Source organism: Tupaia chinensis, unplaced genomic scaffold (genome assembly GCF_000334495.1).
Source record: "Tupaia chinensis unplaced genomic scaffold, TupChi_1.0 Scaffold000215_1, whole genome shotgun sequence".
Lineage (NCBI taxonomy): Eukaryota > Metazoa > Chordata > Mammalia > Scandentia > Tupaiidae > Tupaia > Tupaia belangeri.
In genome coordinates this window covers 4,175,982-4,192,410 of record NW_006159690.1, presented here as the reverse complement: position 1 = coordinate 4,192,410, position 16,429 = coordinate 4,175,982, and the positions used below count along the sequence as shown (strand labels likewise).

At 42.0% G+C, this 16,429-nt stretch overlaps 1 protein-coding gene across 1 annotated transcript in view; it reads right to left on the bottom strand.

Moving 5' to 3' along the window:
* The window catches only part of CACHD1 (cache domain containing 1), a 268,123-nt gene that overhangs the window by 24,320 nt on the left and 227,374 nt on the right, over window positions 1-16,429 (bottom strand). Inside the window, exons 13-19 of the mRNA XM_006147534.1 lie at window positions 14,848-15,016; window positions 9,672-9,814; window positions 8,855-9,036; window positions 7,887-7,997; window positions 2,315-2,437; window positions 830-929; window positions 611-727 (exon numbers count right to left, since the gene is read on the bottom strand). Coding sequence (XP_006147596.1) covers window positions 611-727; window positions 830-929; window positions 2,315-2,437; window positions 7,887-7,997; window positions 8,855-9,036; window positions 9,672-9,814; window positions 14,848-15,016 — 945 coding nt within the window. The remainder of the gene's footprint in view (window positions 1-610; window positions 728-829; window positions 930-2,314; window positions 2,438-7,886; window positions 7,998-8,854; window positions 9,037-9,671; window positions 9,815-14,847; window positions 15,017-16,429) is intronic.

Genomic DNA, 16,429 nt, shown 5'->3' with positions numbered 1-16,429 from the left:
GGGAGACCCGCGGCCGGCCCCTGTGGGCCGGCGCAGAGGCCTGCTCCGCCCGCCCGGCCCCTCAGGTGGAATTATTTATAGATTAATAAGAATTTCTTAAGATCTTTAACCATAACTAGGTGAATTTGTAGCAACTCAAATGAGTCTTCTAAACTAAAAAAAAAAAAAAAAAAAATTTTGTTTTGAATGATTTACATGAGCGTTCCCATCCAACTGGGGGGATGACCAAGAAGTGGCCTTACTTGGCCTTAGGAATGGAAGGAGACAGCGGTCTCTAGAAGACAGGAAGAGAGGCACACATGGTGACCCTTATATTTAGACAAGAGTGTGGGAACAGACTTCAGTTGATCTTTCAAAGGGCTTAGACTGGGTGAGTTTTTAAACAAGCAAAACCAAAACAAAATGCCAAGTGTGAGACCTGAAAACATTCACTTCTCTGGTTTTATATCCCACAACCACCCAATCAGGAGCTGGACTGACGTCTATCCGCCTATCGTTCAGCAGCTCTAAGGCCATGAAACAGGCAGGAGTAATACTGAGAGAGTAACCATTATTCCATTTCATATTTCCTAATGGGATGAGCAATGAGAGTGTTGAGGAATTAACGTACCACAAGGCTCGTGTTGAATTTGTAAAACCTCTGGACGGTTCTGTCACTGAAGCTGTTGCACAGGTTTTTCTTTACAAAGTTGGGGTGGTTCAGAATGTCATTTGCCACCAGGGGCTCCTAGCAAGGCCAAACAGAAGAGAAGACAGATGCCATGTAAAGAGCTGCCCGCTGCTGGAGAACTGAGCTCTGAACTGAGCCCCTCCGCGCTGCACCGAATACCTTGTGGGTGATGTGCTGCTGCTCCACAGGTGCGTGTCCTTTTGGATCAATGAGCGTTGGATGTGCCACCAGATAACCCCTGTCCTCCATGATGAAGCACCTGTATCAAAACAAGTCACATCCCTCATTCGTATAAGCTATTTTTTCATGCTTTCAGAGGACATTTACCATACTATCCCTGAAACAAGTTGCATTTATCTCGGGTCCTCAATGCTTATTGGAAAAATAAAGGCAGGCAGGCAGGTAAGTAGATGGACACACTATTTATTTATTTATTTATTTATTTATTTATTTATTTGCTATAGGGCATGTGCACTTGTCAGAAAGACAGAGAGAGACAGAGAGACAGAAAGTGAGAAATCACCCCCCGGGTGGACAGCCACATCGCAGTCCCTTCTCCTCCATTCTCCTCTTGGGATCTTGGGCATACATACACAAGCTCCTGGCCTGAGTTTAAGCCACTGGGTCTGAGACTCGAACCGCGGTTGGCAACATGGGAGGCCAGCGACATAGCCATTATGCCAACTGCTGGTCCCAATGGACACACTGTTCTTGACATGGTGGGTCACCTGGGGTCTAGGTTTAGGTGAGAGCCACCCCAACTTCGTAGTCATCTACATAGCTCATACAGAATGTGCCCACCCAATCCAAGCAAGATGCACTCAAAGATCTTTTGCAAGGATGTATATGTGAGAAGTTTATTCTTTTTTCAGAGGATGGAGACCCTGAGAAAGTAGGGAGTATTTCTAATCATAAAATTTAAGTAGTCAATACAATTTTTTCCCCAATAATATACCCCAAATATGACATTCAGAGGACATATATAATACACTTGATGGAAACACTAAATAAAGCTAGAAATGCTTTAATCAAGACTATTTTCCTCTGCATTCGTTGTATCAGTTTTCTAGGAATCTTACTTTTCCCCATTCAGGGCCAATGTGAAATTTAGTAGTGAGCTGAAGCGAAGACCATGAGATTGAATGAAGAAAGCCATTTTTAAAAGCAGCCTGGATTAAATCAAGGGAATGCCCTTGCTTTGATCAGACATGTTCTTTTGAAATTCAGGAGGCAAAGACTTTTAGTTCCATGAGCCTCTTTCAGGGGAAATGTAAAAGGAGCAGTGTAAGCAGCTGGAAATTTGACAAAGACTTCGGTTTAATGACTAAGTTAACATCAAAAGTACCACCCAACAGTAGCCGCTGGTCTTGCTGGTACCAAGGACATGGGAAACCTCTCATTACTGACTTCAGGGAAACAAGAGCTTCTGGTGCATTCTGTGCCGTGGTTTGTTACGTGCTGAGTCTATTTGTCTAAACCATAAACCGCATGCAAATCAGAGAAAGGAAAGATGAGAAAAAGAACCTTAGCAGAACACCCAGGCATGCAGTTGATTCCTGGTCCTGACCATAACTGGAGATATCTGCCATGCATTTCATTGTATTTTGGCATCGAAAAAGAAAATGGTGTCCCACAAGGGCTTACCTTATTTTATTGCCACCATCCTGGTTACAAACAGGTAATAGATCCATCAGAACCTTGTAGAAGTATCTGAGTGTGAAGTCAATTCCCATCACAGCCACAGTATGCCCGGAAGACAGCTGTGTACTTTATGTGAAGAAGATCAATGAGAACAAGAGGCATGGCTTATTTAAAGAGAAATACTATGTTTAGTCGTAAGGGATATTGTGTGATATTAAGATATTCCCACCATCCTTCCCCACTTCCCATGCCTACAAAAGCAATTAACCAGGTGATTTGTTTAACATAACATGGAGCTTTCATGAGAGATAATTTTAAAACATAAAGTAGGACTTTTTAGAACTTCCTGAAACACTACAGAGTGTGGCTGGAGACATCAGATGGGGGTTGGACATATGCTACCATCATTACTTCCAATGAACCTGAGCATCCCCATAATCATTTCCTTTATTTTATAGATAAAGAAACTGAGCTCTCAGAAAGATCGACTGGGTGGATGAAGGTCTTAGCAAACTTAGTAGAAATAAGGTCTGGCTAGTCTTCTCTCCACAACACTGAAGTTGACTCTACTCAAAACACAGCTCATAGTCTAGAACAGGATGATCATGGCTCAAAGACCAGTGAATTCTTTATTTAACATGACAATCTCAAAAAGAGGACAGCTAGGGGCTAACAGGTGGTGTGGTGGTTAACGTGCTGGACTCCCACATGGTTGACTGCAGTTTGAGTCCCAGACCCAGTGGTTTGAAAATCATACTGGGCATGTGTGGGTGTGTGCCCAAAATCCCAAAAGGAGAATGAAGAAGGGATTGTGTTATGCCATCTACCCCGGGGAGTGTTGGGGTGACTTCTCACTTTCCCTCTCTCTCTTTCTGGTGAGCACCTGGGCCCTATGGTAAAAATCTTAAAAAAAAAAAAGAAAGACAGGTAAGGAAGAGAAAGTTAGGCAGTACAACATGGTAAAGCTTTTTTTTAGTCCTAGGATCAAGCACATCTGAAGTAAAATCCTGGCCCTGTAGTTTTCTATCTCATGAGGCTTCTGGGATGCCATTTAACCTTCTTTTCTTTCTTTTTTTTTTTTTTGTAAGAGAGGTTTTTTTTTTTTTTTTTTTTTTTTTTTTTTTGGTTTTAGGTATGCACGCTCACTGGAGAGACAGAGACAGAAAGCGAGAAATCACCCCCCACGGGATGGTGGCCACGCTGCAGTCCCTTCTCCTCCAGTTCCCTCTTGGGATTTTGGGCATGCACATTCACATGCCTGGCATGAATTTAAGATGCCGGGTCTGGGATTCAAACTGCGTGGGAGTCCAGAGACATAACCATTATGCCATCTGCTGGTTCCACTATTTAACCTGTCATTTTTTTCTCTGAAAATGGAGACAATAATAGTACCTACTTTATAAAGCTGCTATTGGAATGAAATGAGATGGAGTGTTTAAATTGCTTAGCTAGCTGCCTAACAAAACAAGAAACCTTCAATAAAAAGTTACTCTGAAGAAAACCAAACAGTGAGCCCTCAGGCGTGTATCGAGACTGAATTTATTACTCTTTTAGAGATAACACACTTCAAGAAATTGCTAGCTATATAGAAGTGTGGATTTTTCACTTGGGATATTGGTTCTTTTTAAACCTATGTTCATGGGGGTACCAGCAGTTGGTGTAATGGCTATGTTGATGCACTCCTATGTAGTCAACCATGGTTCGAGTCTAGGACCTAGTGGCTTAAACTCACGCTGGGTGCATGTCCATGTGTGCCCAAGATCCCGAGAGAAGAATGGAAGAGATGGGGTTACAGCATGGCCATCCCCCACGGGGGGTGATTTCTCACTTTCTGTCTCTTTGCCTTTCTGGCAAGTGCATGTGCCCTATAGCAAAAACTCTCTCTCTCTCTCAAAAACAAAACAAAACAAACAAAAACAAAACAAACAAACAAACAAACAAAAAAACAAAACCAAAATAACTCTATGCTCATGCGTAACTGGAAAGCATGGTTTACCTGGCCACTAAACTTCTGTATTCTTGTGGCTGAAAATGTGCAAGATTTACCCAACATGGGACTTTCTAACAGCCTAGCTTTTACCCAACTAATTTATTTATAAAGAAGTTCCAGGGACCAGCAGTTGGCACAATGGCTATGTCGCTGGACTCCCGTGTAGTTGACTACAGTTTGAGTCCTGGGCCTGGTGGCTTAAACTCATGCTGGGCATGTGTACGTGCGTGCCCAAGATCCCGAGAGGAGAATGGAGGAGAAAGGACTACAGCGTGGCCATCCTCCCTGGGGGTGATCTCTCGCTTTCTGTTTCTCTCTGTCTTTCTGGCGAGCATACACGCCCTATAGCAAAAAAAGAAAAAAGTCTCAAAAAATTAAAAAAAAAAAAAAAAAAGAAGCTCCAAAAGAAAAATAAAAACCTTAATTATTCCAGAAAACTGATGCTGGTTGGAAGATTAGGAATTTGACCAAAGTCACATTGTGAATAACTAAGTGGAAGCAGAGATTTAAATCCAATGCCTCTAACTCCAACCTGTATATTCATTTTATTTAATGTTTATTTTTTTCTAGAGAAATAGAGAGAGGGAGATAGACATGTACCCTCTACAGGGTCTTCATGCCTTGATCTTACCCTGGCCCTGCAGTCAACCAAGATCACAGGTGTGCCTATGGGCAGCTCAGGGAGACTGGGCTGCAAACCTGGGAGCCTTCCTGTATAGCTTCCAGTATCACACAACTACACCTCTACTGCCTGCCCCACTGTGGCTGGGTCGCGGTGCGTGGACTTTTAACCACTAAGTTATACCGACTATGTAGAGCTGCAGGGCATTCAAGAATCTCCAAGCCATTTTACACTACGTGATTTCCTGTGAAGAGAGAAGCAATCACAGCTTCCATTTAATTAAAAAAATTTTTATAGAATTATTTTTTATTTAATTTTAATCATCATTGTTATTATTATATTTTTAATTTGCCCAGATAGAGTGACAGTGAGAAAGCAAGTCACCAGGTCCAGGACTCGAACCACGGTCGGCCATGTGAAAGTTCAGTGCCCCAACTACCATGCCACCTGCCAATTGCAACAGTTCCCATTTTATAAATGAACAAATTAGACTTAGAATGGTTCAAAAACCTGAATAAGACAGACCAAATCACTTTTAAACATTAGTATAGAAACCAGTAGTCAAATGTGGCTCTTTCTACAATATTACAGCTGCCTCAATGAAAAATATAACTCAAGTGTTAGTGGATAAGTTAATTTTATTTCTAAACTTCCCCTGTATGACTGCTGTCTGCTCCAATATGATCAACATGCTGAACTAACAGCATGTATATCGACCAGGTAAGCCTAGCATTCCTATTTTTTACCTGCAATTCCAGAAGGTACACCGTTACCATGGCAACTCATAAAGCATGTCGTAGAAAAATCAAACAAACCCACATTTCTAAGCATAACAGTCTGTTAGCAGTGCCTGTGTGAGATTTTCACGGCCAAACCAAAGACACAGCTGACCAGACCCTTAATGAATGATAGTTCATCTCTAGCAGTATTATCATTCTCCAAAGAACTCAAACGTAGAGTCTCAGGCCACTAAAAATCCTTTACGAAGAATCACAACTGAGCTACTCTGAGAAACCGGTAAGAGAGTGTTGAAGGAGAAAACTCCTCCCGTAACTCTCAGCCAAACCACTTCTGAAAACCAAGGGTGAATGAGAGTGCTTCATGACAAGTTGAACATTAGCTTAAGCACTCTCTCCTGATCTGTTAAAATGCCAGACATTTAAAGCATGAAGCGCATGATAATAAAAATGACTGCCATTTATTTGGGGCTTGACATTGTCAAGTATGGTGCTAAACCTGAATATATCTGTATGTGTGATTTGATAATCATTCACTGCATGAATGCTGTGAAAAAACATACTGTACCTCCTACATGCAAATAAATACATAAAAATCCGAAAGTTTACATGTATCACCTTTCATTCTCATCATATCCGTTCACCATGGGCATTCTTCCACCCATTCAAACCCTCCACAAAAATGTATATACACAAGTGTAAAGATTTGCCTATACTGCTACCTTCCTGAACAAAAAGCAGGCGGTACAAACGGGAAAACTCATGGCTCTGGATGATGAACTGCCAGGCGAGAGGAGCCTGACTGGACACTGAAAACCTAAGACGCACCTGGAGTTTTCCTATCCCAACGCTAACAACATCTTCAAGAGTTCAGTTCTGGCCCATTTATTTCATCGTAATGAAAGACCAAGGGGACCACCTACCCTTAAAGAGACAGCCTTTGTTTACTGTTCCTCAATCAATTAGAATATATGGGAGGGATGATGAGTCCTACTACTTAGATGTTAGAATGTGTATGTCCAACAGATGGCCTGCTAGTGAAAATACCGAGAGATCTGTTCTAAGTGGGTATTTACTTGGTTATATGTGAAATATTACGGGAGCAGCTGACAGGGTCAAACAGTTATTGTGCCCTGCAAAGGAATCAACATTTGGCTGGCTGCAAGGCCCTGCTTCCCATGGAGATGCAGGCCATAATATTGAAATTCCACACTGTTCTGCTTCCCAGCTCTTGCTCCCAATGAACTTGCATTAGAGGAATTCTACTGAATGTCAGTCATTTGATATATAATGAGCACCAGTGAAAAAGCATAAAGTTAAGCAAGAAAATCTGTCTCCTACAAATTTTAAGGCATCATTATAGGTACCAGGCAAAAGATGGTCTTTCTTGGTTGCTAGGGAAAAACAGCTATTAGGATAACGAAGGGATTAAAACAATGTGTGTGACTTGCTTCTCCACCCAAATCCACTGACATTTGTAGCTTAAATACTGAAACAGCGAAAGCAGGAAAAATAAAGCACTCTAAATATATTTACAGCAGTATTGACATCTTAGAGCTTTCTGGGAAAATCAATTTTCAAAAGGCTTATTGTTTTTCAAGAGATAGTTTCAAGGACCAGTCAAAAACAAAACAAAAAGAAAACACTGAACATATAGCTCATATAATTCTAAAGAGTTAGACCGAAATATAAGAGGCAAAACATGTGATAGTTTGGTGCTTTTTTCTTTATTAAAAATGCTCATTGGGGCCAGCAAATGCTGTAGTGGTTAATATGCTGGATTCTACTGGTGAGCACATGCACCTTATAGCAAAAACCTTAAAAAAATGCTCCTTGGCTTGAGAAAACACTGTCTGGCTATGACAATTGTTGTGCTCCTGTTGATATTTCTTTCATCAGTTTAAACTTGGCATTTCTACAAACTGCTCTATTAACTCCAACTTCTTTCTTTTTCCTTTTCATACCCATCATCATGACTGCCAAATACAGGGCTAAGAGCCTTTCATTGACTCAACTCCCATGATAGCCCTGCGTGGTAGGCATTATACCCGTTTCACACAGGAAGCGTGGGGAATCTCAGGTGACACAGCTAGAGATGTTCGAATCACAGCTGCCTTATGGCAAAGGTCATTCCTCTGCCACTAATCCATGGTGTCGTCTATTGAAATTTTAAAAATATCCTTGAAGTACTTGGAAAATGATTTAAAAATCAATTAAAAATATTACCTGGATGAATGAATTGTATGACTGATGGTCACAACATAACCAGCTCCACCAACATCTAAGTAAGGGCCAGTCAAAGAGATCAACCCTGGATTAGCTACTGCATGGAGATACCTAATGGAGACCAGAGAAATTCACGTTACTTTAGGGTATGAACAACTGCTGTGTACACGTCAAAGAAAAGCAAGACTGTAATTAAAATATTCTTATCTTTTAAGTCTATTGCATCAACACAAGAGGTCAAGAGAATCTAACATTCCCTCTTTATTTTTAAGATACTGATTTCTGTATATATCTGAGCTTTTTACTTAAATCGATAGATGTTTTAGAGGCTAAAATAAAAACAGGATTAATGAAAGAAGCAGAAACAAACAGCGTTTGACACATAAAAGATGCATTCTGGATTGTTAAGGGTGGGAGAAGAAGCATCCAGAAGAACGCATAAAATTTTCAAAGTGTCTGTGTAGCATGAGACTAGCAATTCTGTTCTTACGCCCAAGCTGCCCCCTGCCATAGCACCTGGTTAGCTTTTGTTTTTGAAAGTGAGTGGAAAATGAAAGCCTAGAAGTAAAAGAAAGTTTTTGAATTTATATACGTTCACTTCCTTACAGGTTATGCATAAACTGCAATGCGGTGCCGTAATTGTGCATGGTAAAATATAGTCTATGCACTTTGAACACACTGCGTACAAGGTAGGAATCTAAGAAACTGCTAGGACCTGAAATGGCCAAGCATAACAAAGCATTCCAGTCTCAAAACTACCACGAAGACATGCAAACATCGTAGACAGAGCAAACTCAAAGAGCTGTTGTCGTGCTACGTTATAAAAACAATTGAACACCATTTTTTCACTGTTATGAGAGTATCTTCTCTTTAATGTGCTCAATTGCCTGAAGTTTCTTTATCTGATGTACTTATGTCTCTCTAGGATTTGGGGAGAACCTCTGATAATAGAAACCTCTAAAACTCACCATTGTCTCCTAGTGGGATCAAATGCTTTGTCCATGAGGGAACCAGGATAAATTCTGAGGACGCCATTGGGCGTTGCTATGTAACGGCGGACAATGTAAGTGTTCAGGCTACTCATTTCCATTTGTGTCATCCATTCATCTGTGACGTGGCTGGTAGCCATTACTTCATTTCTGACAGAGAACTGGGAAACAAAGGAAGACATAGCAGGGATCCTTTAAAAGGCACATGAAAAGAGAGGGGGCGGCTGGCAGGGCTTCCCAAAGCTCTGGCAGAGAAGCCAAGCCCAATTACTTCTTAAAAACCTTTCCCTAGCAGATGGATGTAGCCAAACTTGAGGAAAACAAAAGCTTACAGAAGTACAGTCAGTGAATGTGTGATTACTCAATTGTGCATCCGAGCTAGGCTTCTGAGTGGAAGAAAGATAACTACGAGGAAGTATTAAAGACGCACGCATCCCCTAAATCTCCGTTCCTTAAACTTCATATTTATCTTAACACCCAGCAGGGGCACTATTCTTCTTTCTTCTAGAAAAAATGGGGCTGGGCAAGTTTCACCGGTCTCTAAATCACGCCCTGTAGGTTGTAAAGCCCCTGTGCATCAGAGGCCTGAGACGGCCTTGGTGTGGCCCACGGGGCTTCTTAATCCATCAGAAGGGTCATGGCTGACGGCCTCCCCTGGGCCACACGCTGCCTTGCCGGCTCTCCAGCTGAGAGGCGCAGATGCAGAGCCGGGCTTCCCACTTCAAAGGCTCATAGCCAGCACCCTCCTGGGCCCACTGAGGGGTCCGCCAGAGTGGGGGCCCCCTCCCACACTTACTTTGAGCCCTGGGTTAGCAATGAGGCGGGTGTTGTCGCTGAGATAAGCTGTGTAGTGCTCCACCATGCGCTTCGTCTCAGGCTGGCTGAGGTGTTCGTAGGGTGAGGAGAAGCTGCCAGCAGACAGCATGATGGTGGGACTCTCTGAAAGAGACGCGAACAGAGCAGCCTGAGAACTGAGCTTCATCTCAGACCCAGAGGAAAGCAGGCCCCCACTCTGCTATCAGTCAGCCAAGGTGGCTTAGCAGTTTCCAAGGGGACAAAGAATGGGACATTAAGAGGAGCTGGGAGGGGGAAGTCATGCTCTCTCCCTTCAGGGAGCGTAGGCCCTAAGTGCGAGCTAATAAATGTATAGACTGGAAATGGAACACCTTCACGAGCTGAGATCTACCTCTCATACCTTAGAAGGAAGGAGGAGGCAGCATTTGATGTGCACCTATTCTGGACTGAATCTGGGTTCTATCATTTCCTGCTTGAGTGGTATTGGGCAAGTTGTTATATATGTAACATTTTTCTCATTTACAAAGTGGGAAAACAATAGCACCAATTTCATAGGTACAGTGAGAATTTAAATGAATTAATACGTATAAACAAGTGGGTCGACTGGTATAAAGCACGTAAAACAGAGCCTGGTATAAGACAAGCACTCAGTAACTGACAACTATTATTACTCATCTTAATATTATTATCTACAAAGAAGACCAGATTGGGTGGAGGGTAGCAGGTGACATGGTTAAGACGCTAGACTCCTATAATGGCCAGATGCAGTTCGAGTCCCAGACCTGGCGGCTTGCTTTGTCCCTTTACCTGTCTCTCTCTGCCTATCTCTCTCTGATGAGTGCACATGCCCTATAGCAAATTAAAAAATTATAATAATAATAAAATCAAATAATTATTATTTTTTTTAAAAAAAGAACCGATGGAATGGAAATCAGTGCAAAAAATCAAAATTTTTTCACAGATGGTAGCAGTCAAATGTAATATAAATTAAGGCTTGTAGAAATAGAGTGATATGGAACCAGCAGTTGGCATAATGGCTATGTCGCTGGACTCCCATGTAGTCGACTGTGGTTTGAATCCCAGACCCAGTGGCTTAAACACCCGCCAGGCGCATGTGCATGTGTGCCCAAGATCCCGAAAGGAGAATGGAGAAGGGATTGCGGTGTAGCCATCCTCCCTGGGGGGTGATTTCTTGATTTCTGTCTCTCTGTCTCTGTCTGTCTGGCAAGTGCATGTGCCCTATAGCAAAAACCTCTTAAAAAAAGTTCTCTAAACCAGTAGACAACAGGAATCCCAAGTCAAGGCCTGATTTTCAGTTTGCTCTTACCCTAAATATGTAGCCTTGCAGGATCTCTGCTAAAAGCATGCATGCACATGGTGGGGAGGCTGGACAAAGAAGACTGGTTTTCTTTATTAGTGTCCAGCTTCTGGGAAGGAGGGATTTGATTTTCGTCTCTTCCTAGCCCTGAGAAGGCTACTTCAAACACAGTTCATTTTCACAGCTGAGTGGCCCATACATGCATTGCAAAAGCAGCTTTAAATGCTGGCTCTCTTCTCTGGGTTCTTACCTTCTAAATTGTAGCTCAATAATTCCTTACTATCATGTTAGCCCTTAGATGTTTTTCAGGAACATTTTAACCCAGGATTATGTTTCTATCCAGGATTTTTAGTTATTCTCAATAGGATGGGTCAAAATTACTTTGCCAGTCCCAGAAAATGTCACTTCCACTCATGTTGCTTCTCACTTAATACTCATGATTATTTTTGTGGAGTATTCTAGCAGATTACAATTATTGGTACTAGGGGTCGGCAGGTGGCATGGTGGTTAATGGCGCTGGATTCCCATATAGCCAATCTCAGTTCAAGACCGAGACTTGGTGGCTTGCTTTCTCACTTTCCCGTTCTCTCTCTCTCTGTCTGATCAAATTGGAAAATAATAATAATAAAGTTAGATAAAAAAAATATTACTGCTACTTTTTTTTTTTTAAATTGCCAGAGGGCATGTGTGCTCCTGTTAGTAGGGGGACAGTAGAGAGAACGCACATCCTAAAAGGGCATGGTCAAATCATAGTCCTTTTTTCTCCTTTCTCTATCCCATCAGGATTGTGGGTGCACACACGCATGTGCCCAGAGTGTTTTTCAAGCTGCCAGCCTGGGACATGAACTGCAATTGGCCATGTGGAAACCAGTTCCCAAAGCATAATGCTGAACCATCATGCTATGGGGCTGGCCCCAATTTCTACTGTGCTAATCATACTTAATCAAAGAGAAGAAAACCAGGGGCCCTTAAAGGTTAGCTTGCCTGGCAGTATAATGTGGATTCACATGCTTGATCGTGGGTGGTCCCTCTACAAAAGGATGTGCCAGAAAGAGAGGGAGACAGAATAATCCCTGAACACTTGGAGCATAAGATTCAGTCTGAGACATAAAGAAGAGGGAAAATAGAGGAAAGCAACAATGTAAGAAAAACACAATAAAATAAGAAGTATCAAAAGCACATTTATACTTCAGAGGCAAGAGAGTTAACCGGAGAGATGCCTGGGGTATTAGGCCTCGGTTGTAGTGATACAAATGGGTGCTTCAGAAAGGCTGGTGCAGTAAGATGGACTTAGCACAAAGGGAAGGAAAAACAACGTCCTTCCATCAGCCTCCTTTTTATAAAAAACATTTATTTATTTATCTATTGATATGTATCTGTTGTGATTTTCAAGTCACTGAATGGACTCAAACTGCAGTCAGCCATATGGAAATCTAGCACCCTAATCACCTGCTGACCCCATCAGCATTCTTGAAGATAGCTCTGACATGTTTGATACCTTGCCTCAAAATCCCATCATCAATAAAATCAAATGGAAGCAATTTATTTGCCATTGTTTTCCATATTTTCTCTTCCCTTTTTATTGTACCTGATCTCAACTCACTTTTTTTTAATTTTAAAACATAGTATGTTTAATTTTATTTATTATTATTTTAAAATCTTCTATAGGGTACATGTGCTCACCAGAGAGACAGAGAGGAAAAAAAGAGAGGGAAAGTGAGAAAGCAAGCCACCATGCCCAGGAGTTGAATCATGGTCAGTCATGTGGGAGTTCAGTATCTTAACCACCACTCCACCTGCTGACTTCTCAATTCACTTTCATTAACTATCTGATCCTAAGCTGCCCTTAGTTACCCTTCCACGCTGTCCTGGGCTCTACCACTCAGATGAGAATTGGTGGTTATGGTGGAAAGAGCTCCCAGACATTGGCCAAGATTCTGCCTGTGCGATCTGGGGTTAGTCAGTTCATCACATAGGAAGTATATGAGTTGACAAACTGTATTTCAGGAGGGATCTCTATGAGGCAGTGCTCTCCAACTGATACATAATGCAATCCACAAATGTAATTTTAAAGTTTCTAGGAGCTATATCAAGAAAACAAATCAACGGAACAGTTGAGTTACTTTTCATAATATATTTATGGAATCTAATCTATTGAAATGATTCCATTTTAACATGCAATCAAAAACTAAGTATGCATTTCATACTTATTGTAAATCTCCAACTGGACTAGTCACATTTCAAGTGCTCATAGCTACTTGTGGCTAGTGGCTACTGTACTGGATACTGAGGGATTATGCAAAAGTGGTTAAAATCCACTCTTGAACTTCTTTTCCAACAAGAAAATGCTTGCACTTCACTGTCTCTAATTTCATTTTCACCAACAATATTTAGCTTGCTCACATAGACCTCAGAAGAGAGTCATGCACCATTAGCTTTCCACTAAAGCATTTCTTAAAAGTTACTTTAACATATTATTTTGTATAAAAAGAAACAGCAAAAAGACCAAATCCAAACAAGCTAATGCAAAATTCAAGCTTTTTTGATTCACATCACAGGCTGTCTCCAAACCTGACACGACGGTGAAGTGTCACAGAAGATCCCCTCAGTCAGGCCTACTCTTCTGCCCTTGAGTCTAGGGGAACTCTCTAGGATGACGTCTAAGGGAGGAACCCAAACACGGGTATTCTGGTCTGGAATCTGGAGACTGGTGATTTCTATTCTTGATCTCTCTGTGTGTGCCCCATTCCCCAGCTGTGGGATGAGTCTTAGTTATTAAATCTTTTGGGCCCCTAAATATGTTACGCAGTGAGAAAAAGAATACCCGTGAAAGTATTGTGAGTATGCCACGGTACATTGACAACACCACAGATGCCTAGCTAGTGTGTGTCGGGCACATGGCAGACCAGATGTGCCTGAATCAAATCTCACTTGCTAGTCTGTGACCTTGGGAAGATTATTTCTCTCTCATAAACCCAAATAGCCTCATCTAGTCAGGTCAACTCAAGTGATGGATGTAAAATTCCTGGCACATAACAAATGTGTTTCCTTTGAATTAGGTATCTATTGCTAAGCCCCTTTAAGGAGAGGGACCTCTGATAGATACTGCTGGGAGACTAAGAGCATCCTTGAGTCCCTTTTACTGTTTTTCTACCTGCGCCTCACCTCACTATCCCAAATCTGTGTACTTGGATGGAACTGTCCTGGAGACTCTCTTTATGTCTTGGGCTCCTGAAACTTGGGCCCAGCACTAGCAGAAAGCTAAAAGTGATAAGGAATATGAAAGATGAGTTTCCTTCCTCTGCGGTATAATTTACACCCCAGATCTCCCACTAAGGATCAGGCTGAGACTTGAATTTCATTTGAAGTCAAACTTATCTGTCTTTTCTCCTTTGTTACCCCATTTCTCTCATGTCCTCACTTGTTTCTTCTGAGAGCTCATCTTGGACAAATCACTGGCACATCAATTCTTATCTCAGCATCTGCTCATCAGTGTGGCCCAAGCCAAGGCTTCAAATTTTTAAAAAATTTTCTTGCTTTTGACAGAGACAGACAAGTAGATGAGCACTCTCAATAGAGCCTCACACCACAATATGCACAGCCTTTCGGCAAGCTGGGATGGCTCATAGATGCAAGTGTGCCTGGTGTGCATGGGTCAACCTGGGAACCAAACCCTGAGCTTCCATATGGTTTCCAGCACTGCAGAGTGTTGTGTTCCTGCTATGCCTTCACACTGATATGGCCAAACCACCTGGCACTGTGGGCATTCAACACTTTTGCTTGTTTGTTTTTGGTGGAGTGGAGAGCAAATTCAAACTGATATTTACGAAGAAGGAAGCGAGAAGTAGGAAGGCTTTACCGAGAGTTGCCAGCTGCTTGAAGTGGAGACAAGCACTAGGCTGGCCCAGCAGATCCAACCGGTGATAGAGCAGCTTGCTGCTGGGTACAGTGTTGAGGTTCTTCAGTTGTTTGACAGGTATTTCTGGTTGTATCACCACAATGCACAGAATAAAGGAAGTGTCTTGTACCTGTAAAAATCAATAATGAATTTCTAACATAGACAATGAAGGTTCCATGGGACAAAGACTTTGCCTAATTATTTTCTACCATTTCTGTCTTCTATTCTCATCTGGAATTAAGTATCTAATGAATGAATAAAAGACATAAAGATAGGATATAGGAGGTATTCAGTTTTGTGTTTTTGTTTTCCTTTCTTGTTGAGGGAGGTTAATGTATGTAACAGAAAATCCTGGCGCTAATGAAGGATCAGAAAGACGTCCCTTTGAAACGGTGACTATGCCCTTTTGCTTACATAGGTTATTTTTTACTTTTATTTTTTTAGAGGTTTTTACTATAGGGCACGTGCGCTCGCCAGACAGACACAGAGAGAGAGATAACGAGAAATCACTCCCCAGGGGGGATGGCCACACTGCAATCCCTTCTCCTCCATTCTCCTCTCGGGATCTTGGGCACACACGCACACACGCCCGGTGTGAGTTTTAAGCCACTGGGTCCAGGACACGAACCGCAGTCAACTAAGTGGGAGTCCAGGGACATAGCCATTACACTAACTGCTGGTCCCTTACATAGGTTACTGAACACAAAACTCCAATGGGGCATAAGAATACAACGGATATGTCTATTTGGGTTTGAAATGCCCTTAAAAATATGTAATTGGTATTGCAATAAGTGTTCTGAGAATTAACTTTTTTTTCCCTCAAGCCAATTCTGATTGCTCACTTTAAAATTAAGGAACAACCAATATGGAGTCCAGTTGATTCACTCTACTCCCAGGTAGCACTTTCTCTTTTCCTGGCTGGGTATCACCAGCACACTACGAAAACTCAGGAAAAGCACGCATCTACCATATGGCACACCTGCAGAGTCATTTCAGACGAGGGTGGGCTTGTATGACATAGCTCAGTCCAACTTATGAAGCTCATAGGGAGAAATAATAGTTCTTTTAGATTCACTCTGCTCCTAGGAACAGATGCTTCAACATCATTTAGTGGGGACATATCCACTGAACAATCAAATGCCAATCTACCTAATTCTAACTCTGAAATAAGGGCTTATAATAATAAGAGAGTCAAACTTCTCTAGTGCACTTGTTATTTTAGAAGAGGAACCGAATCTATTTAAAAGATAGTTTGTTAAGGGGCCGGCAGGTGGTGTGGTGGCTAAGGGTGCTAAATTCCCACATGGCTGACCACGGTTCAAGTCCTGGGCCTGGCGGCTTGCTTTCTTGCTTTCCCTTTCTTGCTCTGTGTCTGGTCAAATTGAAAAATAATAATGATGGGGACCAGCAATTGGCATAATGGCTATGTTGCTGAACTCCCATGTAGTTGATCGTAGTTGATCACAGTTTGAGTCCTGGAACTGTGGCTTAAACTCAAGCTGGGCACATGTGTGTGTGCCCAAGATCCCGAGAGGAGAATGGA